Source organism: Lissotriton helveticus, chromosome 7, assembly GCF_964261635.1.
Source record: "Lissotriton helveticus chromosome 7, aLisHel1.1, whole genome shotgun sequence".
Lineage (NCBI taxonomy): Eukaryota > Metazoa > Chordata > Amphibia > Caudata > Salamandridae > Lissotriton > Lissotriton helveticus.
This window is the reverse complement of record NC_136068.1, coordinates 1,754,935,795-1,754,948,811: the sequence shown is the minus strand read 5'-3', so window position 1 is coordinate 1,754,948,811 and position 13,017 is coordinate 1,754,935,795. Positions and strand designations below refer to the sequence as shown.

Genomic DNA, 13,017 nt, shown 5'->3' with positions numbered 1-13,017 from the left:
AGTTGCTCCGCTAACGTTTTGAAAATCGTATTATCTTCACAACTTGCAATAACTTCATTTGCAGGTACAATGGGTGAATTTGCTTGTAAAAGTTGGTTTCAATTTGTTTTTATTTTTCCTCAAAACTCCACTTTTAAGATATTGCTCCTCTGGTATTTATTCTTTAAAAGATTTCTCAACTTTTTTTTTTTAAGTGTCTCTGACACTGATAAAAGCCTGCAAACAAACAGTAGAGGTCGGTACCTTAGTCGTATCTGAATCAAACTAACATCCCATGAGATTATTGTTCTGTGCAATGGTTAAAGGCGGTACTTACAGTCAACAGTCAGAGAGACGCTGCTTGTAGTGTATTTCCTCACAGCTGAAAAGTATGCGGTGCAGGACAGACGTTTGTTGTTATGCTCCATCGCGGCTGTGAATGTGATAGTAGATGTATAGGTTCTGGTGCCGTCTGGATTATAAGTAGTATAAACTTCTTCGCGATATTTAAACTCTGACTCAGTGCTCCAGGTTATCTCCGGGGCTGTGCCTGAGCACCTCCCGGGCGCCGTGCAACGCACAGTCACCCTTTCACCCTCGATCACCGGATCACGGAGAGAGATTTCCGGCTTGTCCTGAAGATCTAGGAGACAGAAATCAAAATGCAAATATTTTTTTTACATAAAAAAACTCCTCTAGATAACAAAATCATACATCCCAACATTTTAGAATAAGAAATTGGGAGATAATGAAAATCAAATCAGGGAGGTTTAGCCACCAAACACAACTGAGGAAGAAAAAATGGTAACTGTCAGGAAGAAGGTGTTATAAAAGTTGGCCACTTGGTTATCATATCATGATGTATCAACTCGAGTGGGTTTTAAATGTTTGTTCTGATTAGGATACTGGGGGCCTCATTTATGAGGCTGTGCGTCACTTTTACGCCGCCGGTACGTCACTTTTTGTGACGGGCCAGTGGTGTAACAAATGCGCCTTGTTGCGCCATATTTACAAAGTGACACATCTAGGTAGATGCGTCACTTTGTAAACCCCTACGACACAAATCATACCTGCGCCAGGTATAATGTATGCAAGGGGGGCGTTTTGACGCAAGAAAGGGTCATGGAAGTGACGCAGTGAAAGCTATAAGATTTCACTGTGCCATTTCTTGGCCTCTAATGCGTCAAAATCTTACGCCTGCTTCATGGCAGGCGTAAGACTGACGCAGGCACTAACAACATGGGACTTGCCCATGTGAAAGTACACATTGCTGGAGTTGCGTCACTTTTGTGACACACTCCAGCAATGCGTCACTTTTGCGCCTACAGATACGTCAGAAATACTGACGTATCTGTAACTCCTTGCGACATGATGCGTCATATTATAAATATGACGCATCAATCATGACACAAGGAGTGCGCACTGAGAAGTGACGCATTGCTGCCTTCACGCAGCGATGCGTCATTTCTAATAAATGAGGCCCTTGGCTTTTATAGTTGATTGTTTATTTACAGCTGTTTTTCATGTCTACAAATTGGTCATCTTTATTTTATTTTGATAATAATTCTGTTATGGATTAATTATATAAACTAGGACTAATTAGTCATTTCGTTCTTATTATGCACCCCAATGTTCTCTGTGAAATTTTATGGCAGTATCTTCTTCATGTGTTTCATCTGTATGCTATTTCTATGGTGGATATGGCACAATATGTAAATGAGACCGTGGCGAAGACCTGTTGAGGTTGAAACTCATTGCCGAAAATAAATTAATCTGAAAGCAGTATGCTGAGTTCAATCTTCTTTGTGCCTCACCAACTTGTGAGGTGCCGCCTTTACATGTTACATTATTTACCGGACACGCGCCTGCTGCATTGCACTAGTCCCATCAGGTGGACGTGGACGGGCTTCTACGGGACGCATGCTATGGATATATATATATATATATATAAGTGTATCTACGGATAGACTGAGGCTAAAATGGAGAGGCATAGACAAAGAAGAAACTATTAATGCCCTATTGAGGGAGGACCAGATATCAATTGATCTGTGCTCCAATACAACAGCCAGAGGTCATGAAGTTATCACCCACTTAATCAAAATATGCTCTACGGTCTTATCAGCGCCAGTAACTCATGGCCCGAAGGACCCAAAGTGGTTTGAATGTAATTGTTCAAAGGCAAATTAGAACTTGCGTAAAGCTCTTACCGAGATCCCTCGAATCAGGTCAACTGTTAGCATGGCAAGGAAAGCCTACAAATTAGCACTAGACAAACGGAGAGGCACGCTCCTGGGCGAACGCTGGGAAACCCTAGCCGAAACCGCAGGGGGGAAATGTAGCAACTTATTCTGGCTGCGGTAAAAGAACTCCGGAATATGGGCTAACAACTAACATCAATAAGTTGCACCATTGCAAGTAATGCTTGGGAACAACATTTCACCAAAATGTATGCCTCTCCATCAGATAGTCTGATTTACGACATGCCAGAACAGCTTAGCAGTTTACAGATAGCCCTGGGGGAAGTGGAGGAGGCAATCGCCCAGAGTCTTAGCAAGAAGGCACCCGGACCTGACGGGTTGCCCGGAGACCTTATCAAATGGAATTCTGACCTTTGGGCCCCTATGCTCGTGAATGTTTTTAATAGTTTACCTCAAGCAGCGATGCCCGAAACCTGGGAAACTAGTATAATCGTCCCCATATATAAAAAGGGAGATTGGTCTGATCCCGTAAACTACAGACCGATCTCGCTGTTAGATAACACTCTAAAGATCTTGGGCCGTGTTATCTATAATAGAATAATTGACTGGACAGAGCAAAGTGGCATACTATCACCATGTCAACTGGGTTTCAGAAGTAGGGACGGCACAGTCGAGCAATGTTTAAATCTTAAATTAATTATCGATAAGTATAACGTTGCTCGTTCTGCCCCGATCTACTTAGTATTTATGGACCTGTCATCCGCTTTCGAGTTTGTCAACAGGTCCAAGCTTTGGTCTATTTTATTGGGTTACAGATTGGATGATACATTGGTTCATTTTTTAGCTTTTTTACACACAGATCTAAAATCAAGAGTGAGAATAGGATTGGGAGGGGAACTATCCGGGCCAATAACAATAGGAAGGGGAGTTTGGCAGGGGTGCGTTTTAGCACCACTGCTTTTTATTATTTATATTAACGGCCTCAGTAAATATCTTGAAAACTCCACACCAGATGTCCCCATAATAAATGGCAAACTGTTACCCGCTCTACTTTACGCAGATTATGCGGTCCTAATGGGCCGCACCCCCAACTTGCTGCGTATTTTAGTAAAAAGTTTTAAGACAATCATGGATGAATCAGATCTGCAAGTCAATTTTAAAAAATCTTTTATAATGTCCTGTGGCCCAGGGAAAAATCGTTGGACACCATACAGGTAGGGGATGAAAGACTTACTGCTACTCAAATTTTTCCATATTTAGGAGTGGACTTTGATGCGAATGGCTCGTGGTCTGGGCATTGGGCCCAGGCCAAGAGCAAATTGTCAAAGGCCATTAACTCTATTTTAAGCATCCCCAGACCAAAGAGATCCGGAGCCACTAAGGCAATTCTTAAAAATTTTAAATTACAATGTGTGCCCGTAGCTACCTATGGGGCAGAAGTATGGGGTATCGGAAACACTTGTCGTATACACCAAGAAGAAAACCGATTTTGCAGAAAGTTGCTAAGCTTACCAATCTCCACATCAAACTATATTGCACACAGAGAACTAAATTTACATTTTGTTTCAGATTTTATTAGTGCACGACCAGTGCTATTCTGGCACTCAGTATGGAGGAACAGCTTAGCCACCCTGACTCAAGAAATAATAATCGACTGTCTAAGCTGTGACAGGGGGATGGAGATCCCATGGCTCTCGTTTATCCACAAAAGTTTGTCCAAGATAGGGAAAGATAACATCTTCACCAATCCAAGCAACGTTAATACGGTGGGAAAAACTGAATTGAAGGAAGCACTCTATGCACTTTATACAACGGCTCGAGACAGGATAGAACTAGAGAAAACTACAGTAGTTAGGTATATGGCTATGGAATTATACAGATATCCCCTAGCACTGTACCTAACTGTACCATTGACGCATTGGGAAAGAAGTCTCCTGTTCCGATTAAGGGCTGGCTCCATTAGATTCTTGTTAAACTTTCCGCTGGGCTTCCACCCCAGTCCAAGCAAAATAAGCTGCCCCTGTAATGGGTTAAGTAAACAAAGTGACATACATTTTCTTTTTTCATGTAATTTTTTTTTAAATACACCAAATGGCTTTTAATTCCTTTTTTAAAAAAAAATATAGACCTATTACTCTGAATGAATCTTATTTGTTGTTGCTTACCCTGGATAATGAGGAGATCATTTGCCGCATTTGCACTTTCCTAAAAATTGCTGTCCGTGCTCGTAAGATGATGGACAATGTTTAATTTTGAACCACCAGTGCTTATTTATAATAATATTATTATTGTTATGGATTTTATGAAATTGTGTAATTATATATGTGCTTTTATGAATTCTTGTAATTGAATTGAATTGAATTACACCAGCATTGGAATCGAGGATTTACCTCGAACTAGAGCTGGTGACATGCCGATACACGGCTAAATTTACTTTACACCAGCTTGAGCGGCCGATTTGCCGATACACGGCAAGATTATTTCGATGACTCTAATAGGAGTTAAGTTCAATTTTGAACATTAAAAGATGGCCGCCACACTCACCAGTGCGCCTACGCGATCCAAAAGCCATCGTTACTGTTGCTGGCATGCCATAATGACGTATTTCAATGTGTCTAAAACGTAGTTAAAAGTGGCTGCCTCACGAGGCAAAGAGTAAACACTGACGAAGGGCTTGTGTCCGAAACGCGTTTGTTTTGCTAACGGCGGAATAAAGAAAATCCTGCCCTTACCCCTGGAGTGCTGTACTTTGTTTATGGAAGAAAACGGAGTTTGAGCCTGATGTTAACGCGAGTACCATCGCGTGTCAAGCACCTGCCCATGAGTGACCCGAGAAGTGTGGTACAGGTGGTGCGCTACAGAGTGACCCTTACGCTAAGCTGTCTCGAACTCATGGGTAAAGAGGACTTTGTTCTGAATTTGAAGCCGAGGAATCGGATTTTCGAGGCACGCCATACCCTTCAACTGCCTGCCGTGAGACTGTCGTCAATGGGCTGCCCAGGATTGCTTGGGGAGATGCCTGGAATTTGCCACACGTTTCCAGCCTTGGCAGCAGAAAGAACGGGTTGGTTGTAAGTGGGGGACCCGAGGCTACTTTAGTCCAGCATTTTCCGCGAGCCTACTGCTACAACCAGGTATTTTACCATCAAGCTTCATTGTGGGAGCTGCAGTCCGACATTGAACTGTGGTGACACAACCCCAGCATATTGGTTGCAGGTGAGCCCTTCATCACATGACAGGAGGGGCGCATTTCAGGAACTTTACAGAGTGCTCGCCATAGGAACTGAGGCATTGAAGAAGGCGCAAAGCCGAAACCGGTCTGCCGTTTGTTCTTTAATAAAGCAGCTGAAACCCTCCCCTGGTGTCCTCTGTTCTTCTCTGCAAGGAGGGGTGTTCGTGGCATATCGTGCGCGCAGCCCGTGGTGCGCTACAGAGTGACCCTTACGCTAAGCTGTCTCGAACTCATGGGCAAAGAGGAACTTTGTTCTGAATTTGAAGCCGAGGAATCAGATTTTCGAGGCACGCCATACCCTTCAACTGCCTGCCGTGAGACTGTCGTCAATGGGCAGCCCAGGATTGGTTGGGGAGACGCCTGGAATTTGCCACACGTTTCCAGCCTTGGCAGCAGAAAGATTGGGTTGGTTGTAAGTGGGGGACCCGAGGCTACTTTAGTCCAGCATTTTCCGCGAGCCTACTGCTACAACCAGGTATTTTACCATCAAGCTGCATTGTGGGAGCTGCAGTCCGACATTGAACTGTGGTGACACAACCCCAGCATATTGGTTTCAGGTGAGCCCTTCATCACATGACAGGAGGGGCGTATTTCAGGAACTTTACAGAGTGCTCGCCATAGGAACTGAGGCATTGAAGAAGGCGCACAGCCGAAACCGGTCTGCCGTTTGTTCTTTAATAAAGCAGCTGAAACCCTCCCCTGGTGTCCTCTGTTCTTCTCTGCAAGGAGGGGTGTTCGTGGCATATCGTGCGCGCAGCCCGTGGTGCGCTACAGAGTGACCCTTACGCTAAGCTGTCTCGAACTCATGGGCAAAGAGGAACTTTGTTCTGAATTTGAAGCCGAGGAATCGGATTTTCGAGGCACGCCATACCCTTCAACTGCCTGCCGTGAGACTGTCGTCAATGGGCAGCCCAGGATTGGTTGGGGAGACGCCTGGAATTTGCCACATGTTTCCAGCCTTGGCAGCAGAAAGATTGGGTTGGTTGTAAGTGGGGGACCCGAGGCTACTTTAGTCCAGCATTTTCCGCGAGCCTACTGCTACAACCAGGTATTTTACCATCAAGCTGCATTGTGGGAGCTGCAGTCCGACATTGAACTGTGGTGACACAACCCCAGCATATTGGTTGCAGGTGAGCCCTTTATCACATGACAGGAGGGGCGTATTTCAGGAACTTTACAGAGTGCTCGCCATAGGAACTGAGGCATTGAAGAAGGCGCACAGCCGAAACCGGTCTGCCGTTTGTTCTTTAATAAAGCAGCTGAAACCCTCCCCTGGTGTCCTCTGTTCTTCTCTGCAAGGAGGGGTGTTCGTGGCATATTCTGCGCGCAGCCCGTGGTTCGCTACAGAGTGACCCTTACGCTAAGCTGTCTCGAACTCATGGGCAAAGAGGAACTTTGTTCTGAATTTGAAGCAGAGGAGTCGGATTTTCGAGGCACGCCATACCCTTCAACTGCCTGCCGTGAGACTGCCGTCAATGGGCGGCCCAGGATTGCTTGGGGAGACGCCTGGAATTTGCCACACGTTTCCAGCCTTGGCAGCAGAAAGAACGGGTTGGTTGTAAGTGGGGGACCCGAGGCTACTTTAGTCCAGCATTTTCCGCGAGCCTACTGCTACAACCAGGTATTTTACCATCAAGCTGCATTGTGTGAGCTGCAGTCCGACATTGAACTGTGGTGACACAACCCCAGCATATTGGTTACAGGTGAGCCCTTCATCACATGACAGGAGGGGCATATTTTCAGGAACTTTACAGAGTGCTCGCCATAGGAACTGAGGCATTGAAGAAGACGCACAGCCGAAACCGGTCTGCCGTTTGTTCTTTAATAAAGCAGCTGAAACCCTCCCCTGGTGTCCTCTGTTCTTCTCTGCAAGGAGGGGTGTTCGTGGCATATCGTGCGCGCAGCCCGTGGTGCGCTACAGAGTGACCCTTACGCTAAGCTGTCTCGAACTCATGGGCAAAGAGGAACTTTGTTCTGAATTTGAAGCCGAGGAATCGGATTTTCGAGGCACGCCATACCCTTCAACTGCCTGCCGTGAGACTGTCGTCAATGGACGGCCCAGGATTGCTTGGGGAGACGCCTGGAATTTGCCACACGTTTCCAGCCTTGGCAGCAGAAAGAACGGGTTGGTTGTTAGTGGGGGACCCGAGGCTACTTTAGTCCAGCATTTTCCGCGAGCCTACTGCTACAACCAGGTATTTTACCATCAAGCTGCATTGTGGGAGCTGCAGTCCGACATTGAACTGTGGTGACACAACCCCAGCATATTGGTTGCAGGTGAGCCCTTTATCACATGACAGGAGGGGCGTATTTCAGGAACTTTACAGAGTGCTCGCCATAGGAACTGAGGCATTGAAGAAGGCGCACAGCCGAAACCGGTCTGCCGTTTGTTCTTTAATAAAGCAGCTGAAACCCTCCCCTGGTGTCCTCTGTTCTTCTCTGCAAGGAGGGGTGTTCGTGGCATATTGTGCGCGCAGCCCGTGGTGCGCTACAGAGTGACCCTTACGCTAAGCTGTCTCGAACTCATGGGCAAAGAGGAACTTTGTTCTGAATTTGAAGCAGAGGAATCGGATTTTCGAGGCACGCCATACCCTTCAACTGCCTGCCGTGAGACTGTCGTCAATGGGCAGCCCAGGATTGATTGGGGAGACGCCTGGAATTTTCCACACGTTTCCAGCCTTGGCAGCAGAAAGAACGGGTTGGTTGTAAGTGGGGGACCCGAGGCTACTTTAGTCCAGCATTTTCCGCGAGCCTACTGCTACAACCAGGTATTTTACCATCAAGCTGCATTGTGGGAGCTGCAGTCCGACATTGAACTGTGGTGACACAACCCCAGCATATTGGTTGCAGGTGAGCCCTTCATCACATGACAGGAGGGGCGTATTTCAGGAACTTTACAGAGTGCTCGCCATAGGAACTGAGGCATTGAAGAAGGCGCACAGCCGAAACCGGTCTGCCATTTGTTCTTTAATACAGCAGCTGAAACCCTCCCCTGGTGTCCTCTGTTCTTCTCTGCAAGGAGGGGTGTTCGTGGCATATTGTGCGCGCAGCCCGTGGTGCGCTACAGAGTGACCCTTACGCTAAGCTGTCTCGAACTCATGGGCAAAGAGGAACTTTGTTCTGAATTTGAAGCCGAGGAATCGGATTTTCGAGGCACGCCATACCCTTCAACTGCCTGCCGTGAGACTGTCGTCAATGGGCAGCCCAGGATTGCTTGGGGAGATGCCTGGAATTTGCCACACGTTTCCAGCCTTGGCAGCAGAAAGAACGGGTTGGTTGTAAGTGGGGGACCCGAGGCTACTTTAGTCCAGCATTTTCCGCGAGCCTACTGCTACAACCAGGTATTTTACCATCAAGCTGCATTGTGGGAGCTGCAGTCCGACATTGAACTGTGGTGACACAACCCCAGCATATTGGTTGCAGGTGAGCCCTTCATCACATGACAGAAGGGGCGTTTTTCAGGAACTTTACAGAGTGCTCGCCATAGGAACTGAGGCATTGAAGAAGGCGCACAGCCGAAACCGGTCTGCAGTTTGTTCTTTAATAAAGCAGCTGAAACCCTCCCCTGGTGTCCTCTGTTCTTCTATGCAAGGAGGGGTGTTCGTGGCATATTGTGCGCGCAGCCCGTGGTGCGCTACAGAGTGACCCTTACGCTAAGCTGTCTCAAACTCATGGGCAAAGAGGAACTTTGTTCTGAATTTGAAGCCGAGGAATCGGATTTTCGAGGCACGCCATACCCTTCAACTGCCTGCCGTGAGACTGTCGTCAATGGGCGGCCCAGGATTGCTTGGGGAGACGCCTGGAATTTGCCACACGTTTCCAGCCTTGGCAGCAGAAAGAACGGGTTGGTTGTAAGTGGGGGACCCGAGGCTACTTTAGTCCAGCATTTTCCGCGAGCCTACTGCTACAACCAGGTATTTTACCATCAAGCTGCATTGTGGGAGCTGCAGTCCGACATTGAACTGTGGTGACACAACCCCAGCATATTGGTTGCAGGTGAGCCCTTCATCACATGACAGGAGGGGCGCATTTCAGGAACTTTACAGAGTGCTTGCCATAGGAACTGAGGCATTGAAGAAGGCGCAGAGCCGAAACCGGTCTGCCGTTTGTTCTTTAATAAAGCAGCTGAAACCCTCCCCTGGTGTCCTCTGTTCTTCTCTGTAAGGAGGGGTGTTCGTGGCATATTGTGCGCGCAGCCTGTGGTGTGCTACAGAGTGACCCTTACGCTAAGCTGTCTCGAATTCATGGGCAAAGAGGAACTTTGTTCTGAATTTGAAGCCGAGGAATCGGATTTTCGAGGCACGCCATACCCTCCAACTGCCTGCCGTGAGACTGTCGTCAATGGGCGGCCCAGGATTGCTTGGGAAGACGCCTGGAATTTGCCACACGTTTCCAGCCTTGGCAGCAGAAAGAACGGGTTGGTTGTAAGTGGGGGACCCGAGGCTACTTTAGTCCAGCACTTTCCGCGAGCCTACTGCTACAACCAGGTATTTTACCATCAAGCTGCATTGTGGGAGCTGCAGTCCGACATTGAACCGTGGTGACACAACCCCAGCATATTGGTTGCAGGTGAGCCCTTCATCACATGACAGGAGGGGCGTATTTCAGGAATTTTACAGAGTGCTCGCCATAGGAACTGAGGCATTGAAGAAGGCGCACAGCCGAAACCGGTCTGCCGTTTGTTCTTTAATAAAGCAGCTGAAACCCTCCCCTGGTGTCCTCTGTTCTTCTCTGCAAGGAGGGGTGTTCGTGGCATATTGTGCGCGCAGCCCGTGGTGCGCTACAGAGTGACCCTTACGCTAAGCTGTCTCGAACTCATGGGCAAAGAGGAACATTGTTCTGAATTTGAAGCCGAGGAATCGGATTTTCGAGGCACGCCATACCCTTTAACTGCCTGCCGTGAGACTGTCGTCAATGGGCGGCCCAGGATTGCTTGGGGAGACGCCTGGAATTTGCCACAGGTTTCCAGCCTTGGCAGCAGAAAGAACGGGTTGGTTGTAAGTGGGGGACCCGAGGCTACTTTAGTCCAGCATTTTCCGCGAGCCTACTGCTACAACCAGGTATTTTACCATCAAGCTGCATTGTGGGAGCTGCAGTCCGACATTGAACTGTGGTGACACAACCCCAGCATATTGGTTGCAGGTGAGCCCTTCATCACATGACAGGAGGGGCGTAATTCAGGAACTTTACAGAGTGCTCGCCATAGGAACTGAGGCATTGAAGAAGGCGCACAGCCGAAACCGGTCTGCCGTTTGTTCTTTAATAAAGCAGCTGAAACCCTCCCCTGGTGTCCTCTGTTCTTCTCTGCAAGGAGGGGTGTTCGTGACATATTGTGCGCGCAGCCCGTGGTGCGCTACAGAGTGACCCTTACGCTAAGCTGTCTCGAACTCATGGGCAAAGAGGAACTTTGTTCTGAATTTGTAGCAGAGGAATCGGATTTTCGAGGCACGCCATACCCTTCAACTGCCTGCCGTGAGATGGTCGTCAATGGGCGGCCCAGGATTGCTTGGGGAGACGCCTGGAATTTGCCACGCGTTTCCAGCCTTGGCAGCAGAAAGAACGGGATGGTTGTAAGTGGAGGACCCGAGGCTACTTTAGTCCAGCATTTTCCGCGAGCCTACTGCTACAACCAGGTATTTTACCATCAAGCTGCATTGTGGGAGCTGCAGTCCGACATTGAACTGTGGTGACACAACCCCAGCATATTGGTTGCAGGTGAGCCCTTCATCACATGACAGGAGGGGCGTATTTTCAGGAACCTCCCCTGGTGTCCTCTGTTCTTCTCTGCAAGGAGGGGTGAACGTGGCATATATATAAATGTAGGGCCTGACATTCCCAACACACCGATAATCACGTTTAGGAAGACCAGATCTCTACGTGATCAATTGGTTCATAGCTACTTACCACCAATACGTAAACCATTAGGCACCTTGAAGGAAACCAGAGGTTTTTTCCCTTGTGGAAAATGCAAGGCCTGCGTGGCAAGCAAAAGAACACTGACATACCAAGTCCCGGGTAAGAGAGATGGGAGGATTATAACCAAATTTATGTCATGTCACACAGACTTTGCAGTCTACTGCCTGATGTGTCCTTGCTTGCTACGGTATGTTGGGAGTACCATTAATCCTGTCAAGTTGAGGGTATTAGAACACATGCGGGCCATTGTCAATAAAGACTTCACATATCCAGTGGCCCGACACTTCTCTCTGAAACACAACAGTGACAGGAATCTTCTCAGGTATTTTTGTTTGGACCAAGTCGAAGAAAACCCTAGAGGGGGCAATAGATTGCTCGCACTTAGGAGACTTGAGTCTCGTTATATCATAGACCTGGAGACCAGAGCACCTGGAGGTTTAAATATGGGAGAAGAACTGGCCTCACATTTTGGTTAACTATGTCTAATCCTACTTTCTGAGAACTATCTGAGTCAATTATCAAATTTCTTACATTTTAGTTGAAATGTTTGTGCTGTCATATTCTTTGCAATGTTCTGAGTACTTCGTTTTTGTTTTTGTTGTTGTTCTAGTGATGAATGATGCTACTATTAGTAATATCTACTAGATGAATTGCTTCAGTTTTGGACTACACCTAAGTTGTAGCAGTCCTTATGGGCTGCAATTGCCGATCCACGGCTAGATTTGTCTGACTTTACCACATTGTAATTTTGTGTGTTTTTTGTCAGTAGTTGATTATCTTTCAATAATGCATTGATGTCTTGGCCGATAATGTATTAAGATGAATTATAATGCATGGTTTTATTTTTATTTTTCAAAGATATCTACCTTGCCGATACACGGCAGTATTTAGGTGTTACAAACTTGCGAGTAATTCAATGTAAATAGTGTTGAAAACATACACTTTAAGATGGCGCCCAGTAATGCAAGTAAGAATTTGTCCTTTGTTTGTTTTTGATTTTTGTTGCAAACATTGAAAATGGCACTGCGCTCGTTGTATCAGATGTAAACATTGAGAAAGGGAGGGCTCTCCCGAAACGCGTCTGTTTCTGCAATAAATCGCCCTGCTAAAGAACACTGCCGTGCTCGAGAGTGCTTAATATTCCTGTAAACCCGGGTGGGTATTACCAGGACTTTGGAGCTGAGATATATATATATATATATATATATATATATATATATCAAAGCTCCACGGGGTGACCAAGTCGAGCAGCACTCACACCACGACACGCTTTTCCCCAAAAGCGATTTTATTGCACAGCTTCATTCTCTGTTCTTTAAAAGACATACGTCTGCCGCCTGACGCGTTTCGTTATTCACTTCCTCAGAGGCGCTGCAGTCGAAGGAAGCACAGGGCCACACCCACCTCTTTAAGTCCCATCGCACGCTGATATGCAGCTGCTATGAATTAGACAGTGCGTAAGACTGTATCATGGGAGATGTAGTCCTTCTTACTTCCTTGTATCTTTGCCACGATGAAAGTCTGCACATAAGCCCCAAAGATATGGAGCCGCTGTCCATGTGCCGTGTGCCACCTCGCGCCCCATATATTCCAGGCAAGTGGCCCCCTTCACTTAGGGGTGGTGCCCGCTCAGCGGCTGGCCTGCCGCTATAAACATCAAAGCTCCACGGGGTGACCAAGTCGAGCAGCACT

General features: G+C 47.2%; 1 protein-coding gene across 1 annotated transcript in view; it reads right to left on the bottom strand.

Moving 5' to 3' along the window:
- Window positions 1–13,017, bottom strand: part of LOC144769679 (sialic acid-binding Ig-like lectin 13) — a 477,913-nt gene that overhangs the window by 74,211 nt on the left and 390,685 nt on the right. The window contains exon 4 of the mRNA XM_078653872.1: window positions 317–622. Coding sequence (XP_078509998.1) covers window positions 317–622 — 306 coding nt within the window. The remainder of the gene's footprint in view (window positions 1–316; window positions 623–13,017) is intronic.